Source organism: Leopardus geoffroyi, chromosome B1, assembly GCF_018350155.1.
Source record: "Leopardus geoffroyi isolate Oge1 chromosome B1, O.geoffroyi_Oge1_pat1.0, whole genome shotgun sequence".
Classification (NCBI taxonomy): domain Eukaryota; kingdom Metazoa; phylum Chordata; class Mammalia; order Carnivora; family Felidae; genus Leopardus; species Leopardus geoffroyi.
Window position 1 is genome coordinate 37,386,815 of NC_059327.1, and position 22,792 is coordinate 37,409,606.

Here is a 22,792-nt window from a genome sequence, read left to right on the forward strand (position 1 = left end):
AATATGTATATATATGTATATATATAAAGAATTCAAATAAAAATTTAAATAAAAATTTGAAAAAAAGAAAAAAAATATGCTAGGTAGAATTCCAGATATAAAAAGCTGGTAAGCAGTGCTTTCTTATAAGGCATTCCAGGAACCCAGTAGAATTGTTGAGATGTATAAGTGAACAGAGACACAGGCATGGAAATGGTTCAAATACCATTCTAGTATCTGCAACTATTTGCACTTTTTTATTTTAATAGTGAGTTCCACTTGTCTGGGCAGGATTTCTCCCCTCTTCTGTAAAGGCTGCAGAAGACCTATAGCTGTAAGAGGACCTTCCATAAGAAACTGGAGAAGACACCTTCAGCCCAGCTCTCACCATGCTCAGGAGAGTTTGGGATGCTCCTCAGCAGTTGCTAAAGGAGAGGAGAGAGTCCCGGAAGCTGGTACTGGTGGTGGTGTTTGTTGCTCTGCTCCTGGACAACATGCTACTTACTGTAGTGGGTATGTTTGGATGTCTCTGCCCTGGGGGTTAATTTGCTCTGGGCTCCAGCAGGGAGCACACACCCTGCTAAAATTTAGCAGTGAGTGGACTTGAAAAACACAAAAGGTAAATGAGGTTCAGAAGTGTTCTGTGACTTTCCTACTAATAGATGCTAAGTTGGGGTTCAAGCTCTGTCCAACTGATCCCAGAGCTAGACCTTCTTGCACTATACTTCCCTGACCCTACCATCTCCATTCTTTGCCATCTCTGTATGAAAGCTGAAACAGTAAGACAAAACTTGCCTTGTTCAACCTCAGCTGTGAAAGTGAGCATCTGGTGAGTTGAAAATTTCCCCACTCTCTGTATGTATGTTTGAGAAAAATTGTGAAAACTCCATAAATAATGATTTTGTGATTAAAAATAAATGTTAGTGAGTACGTGATTGGCCCATACAGAATCCAGGAGTAATGTGACCAATTTTATGTTAGTTGGAATTTACTTAATCTAAAAGGATAATTTGGATGGCACAGTCTTTTAGTAGGCTTCAGATCATGTCACATGGAGCATGATATAGAGCCTATAGTAATGTCTTTGAACCAATTAGCATTAAAAAGTATCCTTAGCCCTCATCACTTGTCCTTCTTGACTTTCAGTGCCCATTTTACCCAACTTCCTATATGCCACAGAGTTCAAAGAAATCAACACTCCTCTGCACCTTGGCACCACCACGGTTTCCCAGCATGTCCTTACTCCTCGTGCCTTTTCCACAATCTTCTCCTTCTTTGGAAATGACACCATGGCTATTAAAGAAAGTGCACCCAGTGGCACAGCATGGACAGATCGCACTTCTGGTACCATCCCTCCTCTAGTCACTGAAGCCATCCCAGCACAACAAAACAACTGCTTGCAAGGCACAGAGTTTTTGGAGGAAGAGAACATACGGGTTGGGGTTCTGTTTGCTTCAAAGGCTCTGATGCAACTTCTGGCCAACCCATTTGTGGGACCTTTCATCAACAGGTATCTCAATAAGTTCAGTGCTCTACATGGTATTCACTGGCTCAGAAGTAAGAGGATGGGCTGTGGTATCATAAAGGTAGTTAGAGGAAGAAAAGAACTCACTTGTCTATCTCTGGGGAGTCAGCTGTTTACCCAAAGGATAACATGGTATTGATGAAATGCCATGGAGCTCAAATTTTCTTAATGATGTAATGACTATTGAGTACCAAGAAAAGAACCAGTGGTCAGAAGTATACTGTTGATGTTATTTCAGTGCTCTGGAACATATCTCAAAGGCAGGACTACTGCAATCTAGAACACTGGTTTGTTAGAAGTGTTTGGGATTACCCTGATGTTTCAAAGGGATATATACTCTGACTAGGGCATCCTTCCTGGAAAAAAAAGATTTTGGCCCTGGTCTCTGGGTAAATTTGCATATTTGTTTATTTGCTTATACACATTCATATGTCATATTCATCTCTAAACTTGCATTCAGAGACATGTTTTCCATGTACTCAATAACTGCATTTCTATTCCCAATTATAAGAAAAAAATATATAGTCCAAGTATATGGATGCCTATTGGGACTGTATCTTTTTCTTTTTAATTCTCTTTTAGGATTGGATATCACATCCCCATGTTTGTTGGCTTTGTTATCCTGTTTCTCTCCACAGTTAGTAAGTAATTTGCTTCATCTTTTATTTCATTCATTGATTACCTTTGATTTTATCACATGCACTACAATAAAGAGAGTAGGGTCAAGCTAGCTAGGTAGTATCTAAATAGCCTGACACTGATTTAAATACTTTGCTACTTTTGATATGGGGACTAGAGCAGTAGTGGCAAATCATTCTACTTGGAATTTGTATATTCTGCTATAGAAGAAAAGACACTTTGCTTCCATCAGCTGGGGAAAATTGTAAATACTTTTTAAATAGGTGGGCTATAGTGTGTGTGTGTGTGTGTGTGTGTGTGTGTGTGTGTGTGTGTGTGTATCAGTAGTCCCTTGAATGAGTTTAGCACAAACCTCCCATATTTGGGGAAAGGTTGTATTATTTTGATACACAAAGGTAAAGGGCCACCAGCAAAGAATCTAAATTGGACAATAGCAACTGGATAATACCAAAGAGTCTACTGCCTTCAAGTAAAGACATTAAAGGTTACAGCTTAGAGAAATAATTTTGTTTAAAAAAAAAACAAGAAAAATAAAGACAGTCTATCCAGTATAATATAAATGTTCTAATAAAATAGAGATGGAATAAAAACAGTAAGTGAACAAAATATGTCTGGAAATTGACCATGAGAATTAAAATAAGAAGGAATGAAGGGGGGTGGGAGGTTAATACAGGAGAAGGTAGCTTGCCTCTGCTTACTCTGCTTCCAGTAACATTACTTCCTTCTCTCTCCTGTTTTTCTTATCACCTTTTTGTTACTTTTCTGCTTTTTCTATTGCCCCTCTTCAAGTTTTCTTCCCTTTCAGCATAGGGCTTAACTCTTATCAACCAATGCTTAACGGGAATTTGTTGCATTCAGGGTTGGAAAGCTGCAAAGAGCAGAAGCTTGATGTGTGAAGTTCTGAGAACTGCAGCTTACTTGTGAAAATTCTAGCTAAATAAAAGAAAATGAGGAAATTCAAGTTAGAAATGTTTATTGAACTTGTAGAATCTCAGTCCATGCCACATAATAGATTAAAAATGAATAGGATTCTGTTTTATCAAATGAGACCATAATTCTCACCAAAAAACTTTGTAGAGCACACATATTATGTCTTAATGGCAAAAGCCATTGAGGGGAGTTAAAGAATGAAATGACATGGTTCCAGTCCAGAGGTTTATGATGTGTGTCTGGGGAGATAAAACAAGCACCCTGCAAAATAAGATAATGCTATAGTATCCCAAACTCTTTAGTATAAGGTCCTTGCTTGATTCTCTGCAATTAAATAATAATTATTGTTTCCATGTTATAACCAGTGTTGCTATACTGAATTGGCCTAATTCTAGCAAATGTTTGGTCTTTACAGAATTTTATGTGGCATCTCTTTAGGGTTTTTTAAATACTGAAAAGAGGTTGCTGATGCCCATTATTACCCTTAAGGGCCTCCAGCTGAGACCTATGCTTAATGTAATTAGGAGTGAAATGGCAGACCATGTTTGGGGGCAAAGTGAGAAAGAAATTGTTTTGGTTTTCCTACATAGAGTTACCAACCATTCTATTTTGCCTGAGATTCAGGGGCCTTCCAGAATGCAAAGTCTTTGGCAAACTGTAGCAAGTTGGTAACTCCATTCTCAAAGAAAATAGGAATAGCCAACCTTGAACAGACTGAAAATCAGAAAGCTTAGGAGAAGGCATTAGAAAGCCAGCAAAGAGAAACCAAGTCCATGCATGTTTGAGAGACTGTGATCACGTCAGAAAATAATGGGAGAAAATTATAAGACAGCAAACAACCAAACACATCTGTAATGAAAGGGTAAATGGATTCAAATTCTGCTGATTCAAATACTTTGGGAGAGAGTCTTCTTTCTTTCAGGGACATTATCCTGAAATGGAGGTGAGACATGTCTAGATTTACCAAGCTTACCACCAACACCCTGTAATTTAGTTTTTGATAATGTATTTCTATTTGGTACTCAGTTTTTTGTATGCTAGTCTTGAGTAGGCTGAACCTCTTAAAGGGCATGAACTGGATGTTTTCTTTATTTCACATCTGCTACAGAGTCTGTATATGATAGATGTGTGTTTGGTATTACTTAACACATACTCACTGATTTGATTTGGTTAAAAGATCTTCCAGGTAAAATAAGAGGAAATACCTGATTGGATCACAAGATATTATTTTCTACCCAATGCCAATGGTCCTTCAATTACACATAGCTTTTGTCCCCTCACTTTAGATGACCCAATGGAGCCCAACAATGGCAAATGTCAAATGTGGGTGTTGAATATAAAGGATTGAGAAGTAGGATCTAAAGGCATTAAAGTTTTTGGACAGCCATGATTCCAATGGACAGGATGTTGAGCTTTGGACAGGAAATGTGGAAATCCAGCCTTCCATCCACTGTGTGGTGAATTGGTTTATGTCTCTGTGGTTTCTCAGTTTTCATGTCAATGAAAATTAAATCCTAAATAAAGCATAGGAGATTAGAAAGACAACTCCAAAAACAGAGAGCAGTGATCATGCTTTATTAAAACATATATTTAGTGGCTTATATCTATAATATCATGGGCATATTTTCTGGTGGCCAGGGATAAAGACAATTTGCTAACTGGAGCATTCTTGCTGTTCTCTTTACTCAGTGTTTGCTTTTTCTGGTACCTATACCCTACTTTTTGTGGCTCGAACCCTTCAAGGCATTGGATCCTCATTTTCTTCCATTGCAGGTAATACTGACATCTTATGCACACACACACAGACACACACACACACACACACACACACACACACACACCCATACATCTCTTACCATCTTCAGACCCTATAAGATTTATATGAATAGATAAGAAAGTATCCTAGTAGGAAGAAATTATGATTCAAAAACAAGACAATTGGGGGCACCTGGGTGACTCAATTAGTTGTGTCCAACTCTAGATTCTGGCTCAGGTCATGATCTCACAGTTGTAGTATCAAGCCCTGCATCAGGTTCCATGCTGACAAACGTGGAGCCTTCTTGGGATTCTCTATTCCCAACCCCCCCCCACCTCCCCCTCCTCTCAAAAATAAAATAAATAAACATTAAAAGAATAAACAAAAACAATATAATTGTAGTTATTGGCAGTGTTATAAATACCTAAGCCTGACATAACTTCCTCTGATAATATTTGGATATAGCCATCTTAGGTCCAAGTAAGCTCAGTAAGACCATGCAGTAGGCCAGGTTTGTATTTAATGCTACTCTATGGTCTTTTCTCTGTCCCCCTCTTAACATTTTATAGAAAGAATAATGTGAATACTACCAGTAACCCTATCACACTTTGCAAAGTATCATCAAATACAACATTTAATGTAATCCTATGAAGTAGATATTTTATGCCATTTTTCACATGAATAACTGACCTGAAAGCCCAACCCATGCTGTCTTCCAGATACTCTGTTTATGTCTTCCTTGAGCACCTCCATTGAATAGAATAGTGTTCTGTGTTTATAGATTTTTTTCCTTTTTTGACCTACTTCATATACATTCCTTCAGGAAAATAAGGTAGGGAATGATAAAATGCAATGAAATGCAGAATCAATGGACAGTGGTATTCTGTATTACCCTTCCCAGAGACTTTTACACTTCCAACAATATTGTGAGCCAAAGGAGACAGCAATGTGAGAGTTTGGGGGACCAGTGAGGACAGTATTTATAAAGTACTATGCATTAAGTTTTATAAAAACCCTCAAACTGGAACTCTAGGTAAGATGATCCCTGAAGATATAATAGGGATAGAAGACTAAGAACTAATAGACCAAGAATTCAGTGAAAGAGGCAGACAGAGGGCTCCTGTATGCTAACTCCATTATGTAACTCTTCTTTCAGGTCTTGGGATGCTGGCAAGTGTCTACACTGATGACTATGAGAGAGGGCATGCCATGGGAATTGCCTTGGGGGGCCTGGCTTTGGGAGTGCTGAGTAAGCGTAACCTGGACCCAAATCTAGGTTCAGAGGGTAGGGTAGTGCATACTCTTTGAAGATGGCTCCAGGAGGCAGGTGTTTCTAAGTTCAAGGAAGACAGTATTTTTTTTCCCCTTTTCTGTCCAATTACATGTGGAGTCCTTCTGAAATGTTTCCCAAAAAAGGCAAAGTCTCTTTCCCCTTAAGAAGCTTAATAGCCCATGAGGGCCTGGGAATGGTCCAGAAACCTAGTCTATTCAAGTTGAGCAAATATACCTATGTTAGCAGCCACTGTCTCACCTCCATTTCCACACATGGCTAGTGCTCTCAAAATGAAAGGAGCTCCTTGACAGATTTTGTGCTAAATATATTGCAGACATAATCTCTCTTAGTCATCACACCACTATAAAGGAGGAATTATTGTCTTCATTATACAGATGAGAACTAAAAAGTTTAAGCAACCATCCAAGATTACACATACAGAAAATGCCAGAGCCAGGATATAGACTCACATTTTCTGGCCTAAAAACCCAAGCTGTAACATACTTCCTTTGAGGTTCATCTCTCATATGATTCATTTGACTAGTCCAACAAGTCAAATATTTTATGGAGCACTTATTTCATGCCAAGCACAATGTTAGGACAGAGGGGATATGGGTAAGAATCCTCACACATTGTTTCTCCCCTCCTTGCAATCTAATTGAGGGAAAAACACCAAAGATCTGTTCCCTGGTCCATACCCCACCTCCCACCACAACCATGGGAGAAGAGGGAACAAAAACCCTGTTCTTTGTTAATATCCATTTTCCCACCCAAGCTAAAATTTTGGTTCATCTTGGTCTCCTTTATCACTTCTCACTCTCAAATGGATAAGCCCAGTATATTCTGTATAGCCACTTCCTCAAGGTTGGTTCCTCATCACATCTCAGTTGGAACCAGCCTACTGCCTGATCTCGTTCACCTTCCTTTCTTCCCCCAAGTTGCCACCAGAAAAAATGTCCTATGCCCAGAGCTGGTGGCATTTCTTCCCTGCTAAAAAACATGTTTCTCCATAGCTCACAAGGCCAAATACATGCTTTATCTGGATATATGGGGCACTTGACTATTTGGCATCAACATTCCCCACCTCTACTCTTTCTCTCCCAAATACTCACATTCTAGTGACTGAACACTGAACTGACTTCATTCTATTTCTTCTCCAACTACAGTCTCTTTTATGACACCTCAATGTTCTTCACTTATGCTTCTTCCCCACCTGTATTATCCACTTGACAAAGCCCTTGTGGCCACCTGAACTCACTGCACTGTGTTTACACAGCACTTTGTAGATTCAAACTTTCCTGTTGAACTTTACTTTTCACCATGTTCTAATTATTTGGGTCATCCCACCTCACCCCAATCACATGCATTTTCTCTATTTGAAAGTAAGCCCCTGGGAACCAGGTCTTCTTCATCTTTGAATCCCCAGAACCTCATGTGGAGCTCAGTGCCTAGTAGAGCTTTGGTAAATCTCATTGGATATATGTGGACAAATCACACCAACTAGGAATTGACCCTTACCTCTGAAATCTGTTTTTCCTTTCCAGTGGGAGCTCCTTTTGGAAGTGTGATGTATGTGTTTGTTGGGTGGTCTTCACCCTTCCTTATATTGGCCTTTTTGGCACTACTAAATGGAGGTAAGTCACCATAAGAGATCACCAGACAGATGATAGCTTAAATCAGGTTGGCAATGTATTCTGCTATGGTGTCAGTCTTGACATACTTGAAAAATCAAGGACTGCCCCATTCTTGGAAAGAAGGAAGAAATTCAGAGAGTTAGATCTCTACATGATAGGGTGATAATAGCAGTATGGCTGTTACTGGAGTTTCCAAATAATCAGTGGACAAACTAAACTATCTCTTTCTCTGCCTCTTTCTTTCTTAGCACTCCAGCTGTGTATCCTACAGCCTTCCAAAGTCTCTCCTGAGGTAAGAGGGCACCAAGCTCCATTGCCAAGGGATATATAGAGTGGTTAAGTGCTGAGACCCAGTCTCCCCTAGATCATCCCTGTCAACCCATAAGAAGAAAGGTGAAGAAGAGTGGAGTGATGGAAAGTGAGAACTATATCTGGATTCCAAGATAGTTCCATATTTAGGGTAATGTTGGGGATGGTGAGGGAGTCTGGTTTGATGTTGGACAAAGATGGAGGAAGGACCTTATGAAAAATGAAAGAAACATTACAGAATTTATATATATGAACTCAGAACAAGAGGCAATGACATTGGGACCTGTGAATTCATGGTTATAACACCTCAGAGCTAGAGAAGACTTTAGATGCTGTTCAATCTCTCCACCAAGAGCATCTTTGCACACTATCATCCTATCATGATTAAATATCAGAGTTGGTATTTGTCTGACCCCAAGCCAAACACGGCTCTGAGAAATTCATATCAAACCACATAGAATAAAAGACAAGTAAATACAGAAAATGTGGGAAAGTTTGATCTAAAAACCTTGATTTTATAGCCACATCAGACAGAAGTGTGGGTAATATGGGAACACACTACTTGCAATTGGGATCTGAAGTGGGGGCAGTCTTGCGGGACCAAGTTGTTAATCTGTGGGGTCTGTGCTAACTCCAAGTACTTAGTGTCAGAATTGAATTACATTCTAGGACAACCAATTGGTGCCCACAAAGAACTGAAGAGTTGCTTGGTGAAAGTTCCCACATTCAGTGTCAAAAGTGTTGTGAGAGGAGAAATTATTTTCCTTTAATATCTTTTTCAATAATTTTGACTTAGATGGTAATGTTACAGATATGCAAAAAATTCAATTATTATTTTTCTGGCTGTATGAAACGCCATTGTGCATGTACCATATTTTATTCAATCTCATAGATTTGAACATTTAGGTAGTTTCTAGTACTTTGCAATTATAAATAGTGCTACAATTAATAACTTTATGTATATGCATTTTTATTACATTGGAAGTAATCTATAGAATAAATTTCTAGAGGTAGAATTTTTGGGCCAAAGGGCTTGTTGGACTTCTTTATGTGTATTTTATGATTTAGGTTTGTCTCTTTAATTTGAATTATATATTTAGTTTTAATATCTCTGAATATTTCAATCCACCCCTGTGTGTATGCACAGATGATTATCATACCAAAACTATTCATTCTATTACAAGATAAGATGTAGTTAGCACCATGGATTAAGGCACAGAATTCAGGAAGTTTGAAAGTGGGAGAAGCTCCAGCTACTGAGTCATGGAATACTGTGGAAAAGAAGGAGCTATTTAAGATTGACTATGAAGAAGGGTAGAATTTGGATGATTTGGACCTGTAGAGAGAAGGAAGATAGTTTAGGCAAAAATAACCACGAAGTTAGTTAGGCAAAAATAACCCACTGAATGAATGGGAAGAAGATGGAATGACTGAGTTTAGCTGGAATAAAAATTTGCTGGGGGTAGACAGAAGTTAGAACTGAATATTTAAAACTCTATTTTATTTTTATTTTTATTTTTTAAAGTTTATTTTGGTATATAGAGAGAGCATGAGCAGAGGAGGGGCAGAGAGAAAGGGGGAGAGAGAATCCCAAGCAGGCTCTGCACCTCAGTGTGGAGTCTAACGCAGGGCTCAAACTCAAGAACCACAAAATCAGGACCTGAGCTAAAGCCAAGAGTTGGACGCTTAACAGGCTGAGCCACCCAGGTGCCCATAGGCTCACATTTTAATCTAGATATTCAAACACTTTCTGCTACACTTGTCTAGTATGGCTCAAAATGGTTAGAATAAAGCATTCAGAATGCTTGAGAAGCTTTCTAAGTTATCACCTCTGTGTTCACCTTTGGGATTCAGTAGTTTGCCTGTGGTTCTCCCAGGGCAAACATTAATGCCAGTGAGATCTAGTGGTAAGGCCCAAGACCAGAAGTCCAGACATCCATTGTCCAAAGCTGGTCTTGCTGACAATCCACTCTCATATGGTTGATGATCATTTGAAGGCAGGAATCATGTATGGAATATGTTGTCCTACTCTTTATGACTACTACATTGTCTGTCTTACACACAGGAGGTAAACTGCCAGGTGACTCTGTGACATTGGGCAAGTCACTTTATCTCCTTTAACTTGTGTGTCTGCTCTCTTCAGTAAAGGAGCTGACATAAATGGTCTCTAAGGTCCTGTCTGCATATTCTCAGATTCTATGAAAATAGGAGAGATGTACACTGTACAAATGGATGTTTTTTTGTTGTGCATGTTCTCAGAGTGCCAAGGGGACTCCACTCCTTACACTTCTCAAAGACCCTTATATCCTGGTGGCTGCAGGTAAGCTGACAATGCCTCCCTTTGGGATAGGAAGAGTCCGGGCTTCAGGGTAGCCATGGGGGCTCACAGAAATGTCTCTCCAGGCTCCCTCTGCTTTGCTAACATGGGAGTGGCCATGCTGGAGCCCACACTGCCCATCTGGATGATGCAGACCATGTGTTCCCCTGAGTGGCAGTTAGGTAAGTGACCTTATTCCCCAACTTGGGCTTGGCCAAATTCTCAGGTAATGTGTGCCATGGCCATTTCTCAGGTAATTGAGAAGCATTATCAGGTCCAGGTCTTCAGGGTCACAATGTGCTTCCTTTGTCACCACTTTTCTTTTTTTTATTATTTGTATTTTCTCTTTCCATACTTATAAATTGAGCCTGAGTGGCCAGGCAGTACCTCCAAGAAGCATCCTGAGATGGGCGGGGTGGGAGGGATTGAGAGGGGCTATGGAGAGTCAACATGCCCAGCTAAGTCATAGAATGATCAATAATTTTTAGTCAAAAGACCTCGGTTTTCGTTTCAGCTCCATTGATTGGCTATGCAAACTTATGCAAACCACATCAATTTTCTGAGAATAATTTTTTTCATCTCTGAAGTGGGCATCAGAATACTGTCTAGTTCAAAGGGTAATATGAGGAATACATGTTATAATTTGTAGAAATGCTTTGCACCTGTGGAATATTAATATGCACCACCATTAACATCCACACTTTTCTCTCTTCAACTCTCCTTCCCCTAGATTACCCTTTTGCTATCTTTTTACCTCTAACAAGGTGTTTATGGAGTATGTTGTTCTGTGAGAAAGGCCTCTAGCCTCCTCTGATTCATGGTGAGAGGTACTCATGACTCATCTGAGCTTAGATGAGCTTAGGTTCAGGAAGCCTAAGAAAAGGGAACATAGAAGGCTACATGTCATTCAGTCACTGTAGAGAGGAGAAGCTTATGGGACCAGAGGGGAAGTTGATATGAATCTGACAAAATTCAGTATACAATAAAAAGCACTAAATCTAATTTTTTAGGGGACAATTCTAAGCAAGGCTCCAAGCTGCACTCCTAGCCTCAAATTGAATTTTTCTGGGCTGCGACTACCTCTGACCATGAGAATTAATTGAATTGGTGCTTGTAATAGAAAAGTATCCTCTGCTCCCAGGCTCTGCTGGCTCAGGCTCTTGGTGCAGGTGGGCAAATACAGCTCAGAACAACTCCTCTTCAGCCTTTCTTCACCCTATAGGAGAGAAAAGCAAACCAGCCTTCAATAACTGCTGAATTGTTGACTTTGGGTTTAACTGTAATTGTCATGACAGTTTCTTTTAGGGACCACTATTTCCTCTAGGTACAGAAAAGCATAGAGAGGCTAGTGACACCAAAAGAAATTCACTGGGCTGATTCCACACAGTCCCTTATGGAGGTGAGGCTGCAGCAGAAAGCCCTCTGGAGAGTAAGTCAAAACACCAATAAGGCTTTGTCTCCCACCATCCTTTACAACTTTCCTCAATGCTATCTGCATCTGTAAGTCTAGCTTCAAAAAGTCTCACATCATCTGGAAAGCTTGTTAAAATTCTGAGTGTTGGGCCCCACCCAGAAATTCGACAGAATCAAGTTTGCGTTTTCATAAGTTTCCTGCTGATGCTGATGTGGTATCAGTGACCACACTGAAAAATATTGCACTAAATGGAGACAACCTCTCATGGTTGTTAGGAGTTGGAGACAGCAGTTTTGAGGGTGCTTTGTAGTCTGTGACCGGACACTTTTTAAGTGACCCAGCACTCTAAGTGGAGGAAACAGCGCAGGCTTTGGAAATAGGCCCACTTGGGTTTGAATCCTGATTACTTACTGGTTGTGACCTTGGATAAGTTATTTAACCTCTTCATACCACTTCACACCACTTTTTTTTTACATTTGTAAAAAGGGAGATGTTTTCAGGGTTGTTTTCAGGATTAAATAGATCTATGTACTCTAAAGGGATTAGCATAGTACATAGAATACAGGATAGTTATACTCAGCAAATAAAAATTATTATTTTCATCATTATTTTTCTAGAAATTATTTAGACAGTCACAGATATGTGTAATTTCATGCTCCTTTGAAAATATGCTGTGAAAAATATGTTTGTCTGTAGACATATAGTTTGTAACACCTATTTTGCACAAAATACTATTGAAATGCAACCTATACCCAGATCCTAAAGAACAAGCCACGTTAGTTGAGGAAAATCTCATTTAGAAAATTCCATGTCATTCAAAGCAATATTAAGGAGATGTATTTAAGTGGCTAGTGGGCTTCTTAGAGATGCTCATTTCCAGATCTCAGGTAAAAAATGGAGTAGGTATACTTTTAAATTTTTAAAAGCAATTAAAAATAAACAACTGGGTACAGTTTTGCTGCCCTGTACAAATAGACAAATACACTAAGATATGCTTCACTTTCACCCCATTGAAGAGAATATTAAAGTCAAACAAGCCATTGACCAGTAACTGGTGAATTGTTGTACTTTGGGTTTAATTGTAATCATCATGACAGTTTCCATCAGGCAACACTGCTTCATATAGCTACAGAAAGGCATAGAGAGCCTAGTGAGACTTGAAGAAACTCACACTGCATTCTCTACAGTCCCTTATGCCAGAGCCATCTGTGCTCTCACACCACTGGTATGGGTAGTGGAGACACAGGAAGTCAGAAGGAGAAGGGCTGGGTTCAAGTCCTGATCCTGCTACTCACTGGTTATGATGTTAACAGTTAAGGCTGGTGCTCTGAGAGCACTTATTGTGTCCCAGACACTGTGAAAAATGGTTGGCATACATTATCTCAAAGCTCACAACCAGCCCATCTGGTAGGAATTATTATTAACACCATATTTCATATGTGCAGTATGGAGGGCATTTTTTGGGATGAGCACTGGATGTCATATATAAGAGATGAATCACTGGGTTCTACTCCTGAAGCCAAGACTACATTGTATGTTAACTAACTTGAATTAAAAATAAATAAATTTCTTAATCTTACCCAATTTCCTATTTTCCCCTCCAAAAATTCCCTGGCTTTGTAGAACCTCCTGTCATTGACATGTGTCCCAGTGCCTTCATCTTCTTCTCCAAACACTTCCTTCATCATCTCTTTCCCTGAAACCCTAATGTTTCCTGAGAACACCCTTTCCCAGCCCTCTTGATGGAAGTCCACATTCCTCTAGACTTTGCTTACTTTTGCTGCTGCTGGATCATTTCTTCTTAATTCTCCTTCAAAGACCCAAACTCCCTTGAAGATCATGTCATCATATTATACCCCCCTCTACCTCTCTTCATTGCAATCATCTATTGACCCCTTACTTACCCATTCTATTCATTAAAGTTGTCAATACCTGGTTAATATTCTTTTATCCTTTACACCTATAGCTACTTTTGGTGGCTTCAATATCCAGGTGGAGAACTTTACCAACATCTTGGCCTATTCCTTAATCTACTTTCTTACAATAATCTTTTGCAATTTGTTTTCTCCTCTCCACCTCAACCAATCAAACCTTTAATGTATCACCTTTGAAATTTCAATTCCAAGCTTTCAGGTTATCAACTTACATATTCCCTGCTCAGGTATTCTAATATCTCCATATCAACAAATTTTGGCTACTCTAAGCTCACCAATCCATTGGCCTCAATTCTTTTCCTATTTCCATCATTTCTCATACCCTCACTTATTCATTTACTCAGTTTGGATTCCATCATGATGTTACTCCTTTGAAAGCATTGCTAATTCCTTTGCCTTTCTCTCCCTCTAGGGTTGTCAGCTGGCACAGCATTAATTCTGGTTAAGCCAATCTGGTTTCCCACTCCTTGTCTGCACATGAGTAGTGGATTGGGGCTGTAGGAAAACACACAACTAGGCTCTCAGTTTAACCTTATATTTATGGCTACAAATCTAAAGTAGGTTTTCATAGGAGCACCTGGGTTGTTCAGTTGGTTAAGTGTCTGACTCTTGATCTCAGCTCAGGATCATGAGTTCAAGCCCCGCATTGGGCTCACTGCTGGTTCTGGAGTCTACAAAAATTGAAGTAGGTTTTCATATTACCCAACAACATTTTTCTAAGTCCCCAGTTTTGTTCTTCCAACTTTCTGAAATGATAATTTTACACTTATCCACTCAAACTTCCTCTGTACCCTGATTCCTTTACCTTCATCCTTCTCATCTCCTATTCATTGAGAAAATAGAAGCAATGAGATAGGAACTCACATATTCCCTGCACTTGTACCCACATTCGTTGCCTTCTGTTTATGGTTGAAGCATCCCAACTCCTTCAGAGGCCAAGCTACTTCTACTGCTGCTATTTCTACAACCACAACAACTAATACTACTACTACTACCACCACCACTATCACCACCATCACCACCTTCACCCCCACCTGCCCCCAGCACCACTATTACTACTTTTTCTTCTTCTTCCTCCTCCCCCCATCTCCATCTCTTTCTTCTCCTCTTCCCTTGCTCAACTCCCTCTTCCACCTCCTTTTTTTCTTTTATCTTGTTCCTTCTCCTCCTCCTCCTTCTTCTCCTTCTCTTCCTCTTCTTTCTTCTTCTACTTCTTCCTTTTCTGCATTCCATCCCTTCTCAACCACTTCTTTGGCTACTTCTTATTACCTTTGTTAGCTCCTCTTCTTTTGCTAACTTTTAAAGTTAAAAGTCCCTGAAGGTTCAGACCTTGGATTTCTATTCTTCTCTATCTGATATTTCAGGGGTGATCCCAGCCCTCCCTATGGCTTTAAGAACCAGGTATAAACCAATGAGTCAAACATTTATATCTGTGCTTAGGATCTGTCCTTGGAAGTCTAGACTTGTATGGTCACAGCCTGACATCTCCAGTTGGATATTTAATACACATTTCAAACCTTTCCTTTTTCCCCCAAGCTCTTCCTCTACCAAATTAAGACAAAATTAAGTAGTACACCAAATTAAGTAAGACAAAAAAGAGTGATCCTTGATTTCTTTCTTTCCCTCACTCCCACTATGCCCACGCCCAATCCGACAGAAAATTCCACTGACTCTACCACCATAACACCTCTGATTTTATTCACTTCTTTCTATTGTGACCTCTAAGCTGAAGCATTGTCACTTTCCTCTTGGGTTCTACAAATAATCTTCTGACTTCCATGCTTGTCCTGTGATCCCATTCTTCTAACCACAACCAGAGGACTTTTTTTTTTTTTAACGTTTATTTATTTTTGAGACAGAGAGAGACACAGCATGAACGGGGGAGGGGCAGAGAGAGAGGGAGACACAGAATCGGAAGCAGGCTCCAGGCTATGAGCCATCAGCCCAGAGCCCCACGTGGGGCTCGAACCCGTGGACTGCGAGATCGTGACCTGAGCTGAAGTCGGACGCTCAACCGACTGAGCCACCCAGGCGCCCCCCAGAGGACTTTTAAAAATGTAAATTAAAATATGTCGTTTCCCTCCAAAGTTTCCCATTGCACTTGGAATAAATCTCAAATTCTAGGCCTACATTTTCTTTCTTTCTTTTTTTCTTTTTTTTTTTACTTAAATTCAAGTTAGTTAACATACAGTGTAGCCTTGGCTTCAGGAGTAGAACCCAGTAATTCATCTCTTACATATGACACCCAGTGCTCATCCTGAAAAGTGCCCTAATGCCCATTACCCATTTAACCCATTCCCCCATAGACCTACATTTTTTTTTTTTATCACTCTTCACTTTGCTCATTGTGTTTCAGCCACACAGACTTCCTTTTTTTTTTTTTTTTCCTATAACAGACAAATAGTTTCTTCTTTAAGGTATTTGCATTAGATGTGTTTTTTCCCCCTGCTTTGAATGCTCTGCTTTGATTCGCAAATCTCAGTTTAAATGTCATCTCCTCAAAAAAGCATTCAACTCCCAAACTGAAGTTAGCCTTGTTCCTGGTCACTTCCATGTCACCACATTAAATTTTCTTCACAGAACTTATCATTTTACAAAATTATCTTTTTTCATTCATTTGTTTGTGTGTTTATTATTTTCTGGCTCCCCTCTCTTGGAATGTAAACTCTCCAAAAGCTAAGATTTTGTCTATCTTATTTACCCCCTCTAATCCTAGAACACTTGAGACATAGTAAAAGCTCATTAAAAGTAAACTGAATGAATGAATGAGACTCAGAGAGGGTAAGTTGCCCAAAGTCACAGAGCTAAAAAGTAGTGAAACTAGTTTGAACCCAAAACTGTGTGGCTCCAAAGCCCATGATCTAAACCACCTGGCTCTACAGTGAGAGAAAGCAATGTAGCTGGTGCTTCAGTTTACAAAATACTTTTACATACATTATACAATTTACTTCTCAGTGTAAATTGGTATGATAGAGTCATAGCTTTGTTTTTGCCAGATGTATATACCAAAGCTCAGAAAGATTTAGTAACATACCCAAGATCATTACCAGAGCAATAGAAAGAAAGGTGAATAGCAAGGCAGGAATTTCACGTCCCAAGATATATTTATTTCTCTCTCTAATGCTGATAATCTTATGAGGATAATCAAAAGGATTTTATACATGAGAATGGCTCATTAGAGCCATTCTTCAAGAAGTTTAAGTGGGGAGCTTGGAACACATTGTATTAAAGCTAAACAAAGCCCTACTCCTGAGGAAAATGGAGGTGAGAGCTTTATGTCAACTTCTCTGGGTTTGCACAAGGATCTCCAAACCACAAAACAAAGTGGCTTGGGGTCCTTGAAGGTAATAGGGGGACTTAACTGTCTTGTAGGAAATAAATTATATAATAGTTAACTGGGAATGTCCTAAGATGAGGACCTTTGTCTTTCCACAGGTCTAGCTTTTTTGCCTGCCAGTGTGTCCTACCTCATTGGCACCAACCTCTTTGGTGTGTTGGCAAACAAGATGGGTCGGTATGTAACCTGGGAATCTGTGGAGAATAAAAAGAATGTAGGATGAGAGAGCCTTTTGAGGTTGTCCCTGAGCTTAGGATAATGAACAGCTTCTCTGATATTTAAAGTTTAGAACAAGTACACATAGATAAAAGCTGCCCACAGGGAGGATGAGGGTGGGTAGTTGGTGAGGACAATATAGAGAAAGGATGGCCCTGAGCTGGTTGTGAGGGATAAGCTTTATTTCCAGTTGTTTGTTGTCTAGTTGAAGTGCTAAAATAACCCCACAGAGAACAGTCATGAGAAAGCTCAGTACTTTGGGGGCAGTGGTTATCAGATTGTGTTCCATAGATCCCTAGAGAGTTCTAGAGGGACCTCAGAGGCCATCAAGTGGAAAAGGTTGAGGGCTAAAAATATGAGTATGGTTTCTGTTCAACTACAGTGAGAACAGCTTTAATTTTATATTTGGAGCTCAGCATAAAGATTTAAAAAATAATTTCTTAAAACCCCTGCTATAGGAAGTCAGAAAAGGAAAGAAGTATGGTATTTTCTGTGGCTTTTGAGATGAACCTTGAAGACCAGAAAAAATATGAATAGGGGAGATATAGTGTGAACTGGGAGTAGCATGAATTAAGTTTGAGGGTTACTACCAAGGGGCAAGTACATTCTGAGTAAGTTGATTCCTCTTCTAGAGGAAGAAATAATATGTTCCGTTGCACCTCCTCTGCTTCTACTATGGAAAGAGATATGGAGCCTGGAATAGATGAGGGCAATGAAAAAACAGGGAAAGATCTCTCACCTGGTTATAAACAAGTCATATAGAGATGTCTTCATCTTCTCACATCCTAAGGGATTCCTGGAATTAGGGGTGGTAGGAATATCTCCCTTTGGCACTATTTGCTGATGGCTTTTTTCTTCCAGGTGGCTCTGCTCCATGATTGGGATGATGGTTATAGGTACCAGCTTGCTTTGTGTAAGTATAAGTCTAGGAGAGAGAGAGAGAGAGAGAGAGAGAGAGAGACATTTAAAGACCATTTTCTTTAAAATGAACGGAGGGTTAACTTGGCAATGATTGTTGGAAGGACTGTTTCTACATAGGTAGGAATTGAGAACTGAGAGAGATACCATCAGGCATCCCATTAAAGGAGGAGGGAAGGAGGGAGGAAGTGTAATTGGGGCAGCTGTAGCCAGAGGTCTGAGGTCCTATGTATGGGCACATGAAACTATCCAAGTTGGTATCTATTTCTGGGGCCAACAGAGTGATGAATTTTATGACTTAATTTATTCATCCCACCATGACAGGACCCTAGAGGAACCATCATCTGAGTTGCAGGCTCTGGTGCCAGAATATTTGGTATAAAAAGAAAGAAAGAAGAGCTTTCCTATTTTCAAGAGCCCCCTTCAAGCTCTCTAAACCTTCATTTTCTCCTCTCCATAATGGGAATCATCAGCACAATTGTCTCCTAGGCTTGAGGGAGATGAGACTAGAGCTGTAAAGCACTGAATACAGTGTTCAAGAAAAGCTGGAGGTCCTGATCAGGAACACAAGCTCCACATTCATTCTCAGATTTTCCACTTGCTGCTTGTGTGACTTTGAGCTAGATATGTCACCTCTTTTTGCTCAGTATCCCCATCTGTGTAGAGAGGATTCTGTTAGCATTTCATAGGGCTGTCCATATAAATAGCAACGGTGTCTGACAAATAGTGAGCCCACAGTAAATCTTAAGACAACTGCTGGTAAAATATAAATACCCCTTGGGAATAATCCTTAAAATTGTGTTTAGCCACTAACATCTAAGTGGTATTTTAAACCTCTGAGGGGTAAATGTTTTGGGGCAGGTGTAGGTAACAGATGCTCAAGGAGAGAGGGAGGTAAGGAATCAGCAAAAGAGGAAAGGAAGGCTCTCAGTGGAGCACTGGTAAGGCAAAATAATGAGTTTCACAAGCTTGCTGATATAGCACCCCAAACATGCCACCTGCCCCTCTAGATTATGGGTAATTCGTTGTTGGTGTATTTTGTCTTGCTCCAGTGGCTACCAAGTTAGAATTTAACTAAAACCTTTGAATGTTCCTAATAGAAAAGGGAGGAAACACTATTCAATGAATAGTGAGGACAGAAATGTATGTCTGGGGCAGGGGGGTGGGCAGTGGTTAAAGTAGGGGGAGGGCTCACTCAACAGAAGCTCAAGCATTGTTATAGTATAATGGAGTCAAATTTGAGGTTTAGACCTAATCTTGCCACTTATTAGATCTTAACTTTGGATAGGATGTTTAATCCAAATGGCACCAATCTAGCTTTCATATCTTTAAATTGGAGGTAAAGATTCTTCTTCATAAGGAGATGTGAAAATCCAGATAGATAATACATGTGGTACACAGCACATGGCTAATAAATGCATTTCATATGAAAACCCTTTGTTTCTGTGGTGATTCAGCTGGACTCCTGATGAACTCTTCTCCCTTCCCTGTTGCAGGTTCCTCTGGCTTATAATATTTTTGGTCTCATTGGCCCCAATGCAGGACTTGGCTTTTCCATAGGTAAGAGTACTTTTAAAGGAGATAAGAACCTCCTGAATTTTGGCTTTGGGTCAGATAAGAGGAGGTATATGAAAAGGCAGAAGGAGCAGGAGGGCAGCTGGCAAAGATGTGGACTTCTAACTCCTACCAGGAATAGGTGTCAGTGCTGAGTGGGAGGATAGCAGGCAAAAAGACTAAAGGAGAATAAGAAGGAAAGATGCCACAAAAAGGGAAGGGACTGTGAGTAGAGCTGACAGTGTCCTGTTTCCTCTGGCTACAGGTATGGTGGATTCCTCTGTGATGCCCATCATGGGACACCTGGTGGACCTGCGTCATACCTCGGTGTATGGGAGTGTCTATGCCATAGCTGATGTAGCTTTTTGCATGGGTTTTGCTATAGGTATGTTGGCAGGGGAGAAGGGAGCACCCAGGACCTTGTTCCCATTTTCTCTTGTTTACTGTTTACCAACTGGAAATAGAGTCAGAAGGCTGATTCTCCTAAGGTTCTGGAGATATTTGACTTCAGGACATCCTCTGGGTCACCTATTGCCCCTTGCATGGTGTCTTCTATGTGATCAAGGCTCAATAAATACTGGTAAATTTGGTTTATTCCTCACAGGCCCATCCACCGGGGGAGCCATTGTGCATGCCATTGGCTTCCCCTGGCTTATGGTCATCATTGGGGTCATCAACATCATGTATGCTCCTCTCTGTTACTACCTGAGAAACCCCCCAGCCAAGGAGGAAAAGCTGGTAAGGGGCTTTGACTGCTGCTAAAAAAAATAATAATCTGGGTGTTTTTTTCCCATATCTCTCTCACATTGTTTTTATCCTATGCCATTTCCTCCCTCTTTGAATGTTTTTCTGCTTTGCCATGTTTTCTGATCTAATTTTCACCTTTACCTTTCCTTTGTTTTCTTCCTTATTTTCCCTTTTCTATATAACCACTTTGCTTCTTACATCGGGTGGTTAAAAAGGGTCCTAAGTAAAGAAGAGCAATGAGAAGCTTAGGTGTGGGGGCCATCAAAAGCATCCTGTACTTTAGTTACTAGCAAAATATGAGTTACCAAATTATTTCCGCAAAGAAGGCAAAATTCCACCAGGCTAATTCATTCATTAATTCATGTCTGCCATTATATATACATATATATATATATATATATATATATATATATATATATATTTTTTTTTTTTTTTTTTTTTTGTCTGCCATTATCTTTACCAGGTCATCATTTAAAGTACAAAACCCAGGGAAGAGAACCACAACATATGATTTTAGTTAATAAGATACTTTCCTTTTATTGCAGCGTGAGCACCCTAAGGGTGCTTAGTGATGGATATGGGGGCTGCTCAAAGGGATGGAAGAAGACAGCGGGGTCTGATAGGGGATTGTTCCAGTTTCAGCTGACTCCCTGCTATAGCTTGTATTACCACTGTTAAGATTCAATTAAAAGCATTCCAGATATTTCTCTTGACTAGAGTTGCTACACCTAGGTGCCTTGGGAGGCCTGTGCCTGTAAACGAAGCAGAAAAAGAATCCTACCCCATTTCTTGAGTCTTTCCCGAATAATACTAGACTTGAGTAAGCTAGTGAGGGAAGGGAACTGGGAGACTGGTAAAATATATGCAGTAATTTCTCTTCCTGACTCTTGCTTCAGGCAATTCTGAGCCAGGACTGCCCCATGGAGACCCGGATATGTGCAACTCAGAAGCCCACAAGGGAATTTCCTCTAGGGGAAGACAGTGATGAGGAGCCTGGCAGTAAGCAGTAGCAGCAGAAAGTGGTCTCTGAGCCTTGTCACATGTTGGATCCATGAGCCTTGGACTTCAGTGACCGAAGAGTGACCACCTCTTTCCCTAATCATGAGATCTCTATGGGCTGCTCAACAGGCTTTACTTCCCTCTCCCCTGAGTATACCTCCCCCTACTCCCAACTTCCACGAGTGCCATTCCCCGGTTCTCTCCTTATCAACGTAACCCATAGCTCTTCCTCTAATGCTTTGCTACCTCAGCTGGCCCATCTCTTATGGAAGGACATAGCTATGCTTTCTCCTAAGCTGTTGTAAGCCTGATTAAACTTGAGCTGTGGTGGATTCTGCAAGGAGTGACTCATTCCATTGAAACAGCTTTGAGCACAGTGTGACCCTGAAACCAATGGGGTAAATGACAAACTGCATTTCATCTATTATCTGATATTCTTTGGCACATCCCCAACAGACCATAAAACTTTGTCCTCTGTTCCTCCATTTGGTCTTTCCTGAGTTTTCTCAGCTGAGTTGAGAAAGTGTCCTCAACATTGTACTGCTGCCAAATTGCCAATGTGGGAAATTGTTTGCCTGGTTCTTAGAAGCTGAGTAGTTTTTCTGTGGCTAAACCTAGAGCTGCTAAAGTGACTTTGTCCTCGGTGAATGGATGGCCGGGTTTCTACCTTTCCTAAACTTCTTTCACTTTTAGAAATAAAAGCAGGAGGGCAGAAAAAAGAAAACATTTTTTATCCAAGATTTTATCAGAGGAAGTGAAAAGAAACTTCCCTGAAATCCCTTCAAACAGTGGATTTCCTAATACAAATATTATAATGAGGAATTGTTCTCACTTGTTAATGAATAAGTTATTAGCTAATTCAGACATAGTAAACTAAATGCTCTTTTATAGCAAAAGAGAATGTGTGGGCAAATACATAGGTCCTATAAATATTTTGACATTTTGCTACCTTTTTCAAACATTTATTAAATGTGGGGTTTTAAAGAGATGAGAGTCATGGCACCCACTTGTAAATAGCTTCCCATGTATTTTAGCAAATAGGATATACACAGTATGAAAATGATCATTAATGCAAGTTAGTACACATTCTGTGTTAAATGTGTTAAAGTACAAAGAGGCAGAAATGCTCATAGTCTGGGTGGGAATAATGGTAGAGATAGAGGCAGAGGTAGAAATGGAAAGACCCACAGATGCAGGCTGTGAGGTACTTGGATATCAGATTGAAATGTTAATGGTGTCTGGCTTTGATTATTACATTTCTTTGCAGGAGTTTGTTGGGCTCAGTACAAACTCCAAATTACTGGAACAAGT

The 22,792-nt window shown here is 40.0% G+C and overlaps 1 protein-coding gene across 3 annotated transcripts; it reads left to right on the top strand.

Moving 5' to 3' along the window:
* Positions 1-269: 269 nt before the first annotated feature.
* SLC18A1 (solute carrier family 18 member A1) lies at positions 270-22,162 on the top strand. Of its 3 annotated transcripts, XM_045449189.1 has the most exons (15): positions 270-492; positions 1,126-1,489; positions 2,087-2,145; positions 4,763-4,846; positions 5,986-6,078; positions 7,647-7,736; positions 7,985-8,028; positions 10,305-10,365; positions 10,449-10,544; positions 17,146-17,224; positions 18,125-18,176; positions 19,678-19,741; positions 20,001-20,120; positions 20,340-20,473; positions 21,379-22,162. In XM_045449189.1, the coding sequence occupies exons 1-15, from the start codon at positions 369-371 to the stop codon at positions 21,490-21,492; spliced, it is 1,578 nt and encodes a 525-aa protein (XP_045305145.1). In that variant the 5' UTR covers positions 270-368; the 3' UTR covers positions 21,493-22,162. The 3 variants fall into 3 exon arrangements, with proteins under 3 accessions (XP_045305145.1, XP_045305165.1, XP_045305155.1); XM_045449209.1 differs by lacking the exon at positions 20,340-20,473; XM_045449199.1 differs by lacking the exon at positions 10,449-10,544.
* The last annotated feature ends 630 nt before the right edge of the window (positions 22,163-22,792 follow it).

What these genes read in the sequence shown, in the direction of transcription:
- SLC18A1 (XM_045449189.1), top strand. Translation starts at nt 369, where the DNA reads ATGCTCAGGAGAGTTTGGGATGCTCCTCAGCAGTTGCTAAAGGAGAGG. An exon ending in GTGGGACCTTTCATCAACAG is followed by an intron (nt 1,490 to 2,086) that starts GTATCTCAATAA and finishes ATTCTCTTTTAG; the next exon opens with GATTGGATATCACATCCCCA. An exon ending in TTCCCCTGAGTGGCAGTTAG is followed by an intron (nt 10,545 to 17,145) that starts GTAAGTGACCTT and finishes GTCTTTCCACAG; the next exon opens with GTCTAGCTTTTTTGCCTGCC.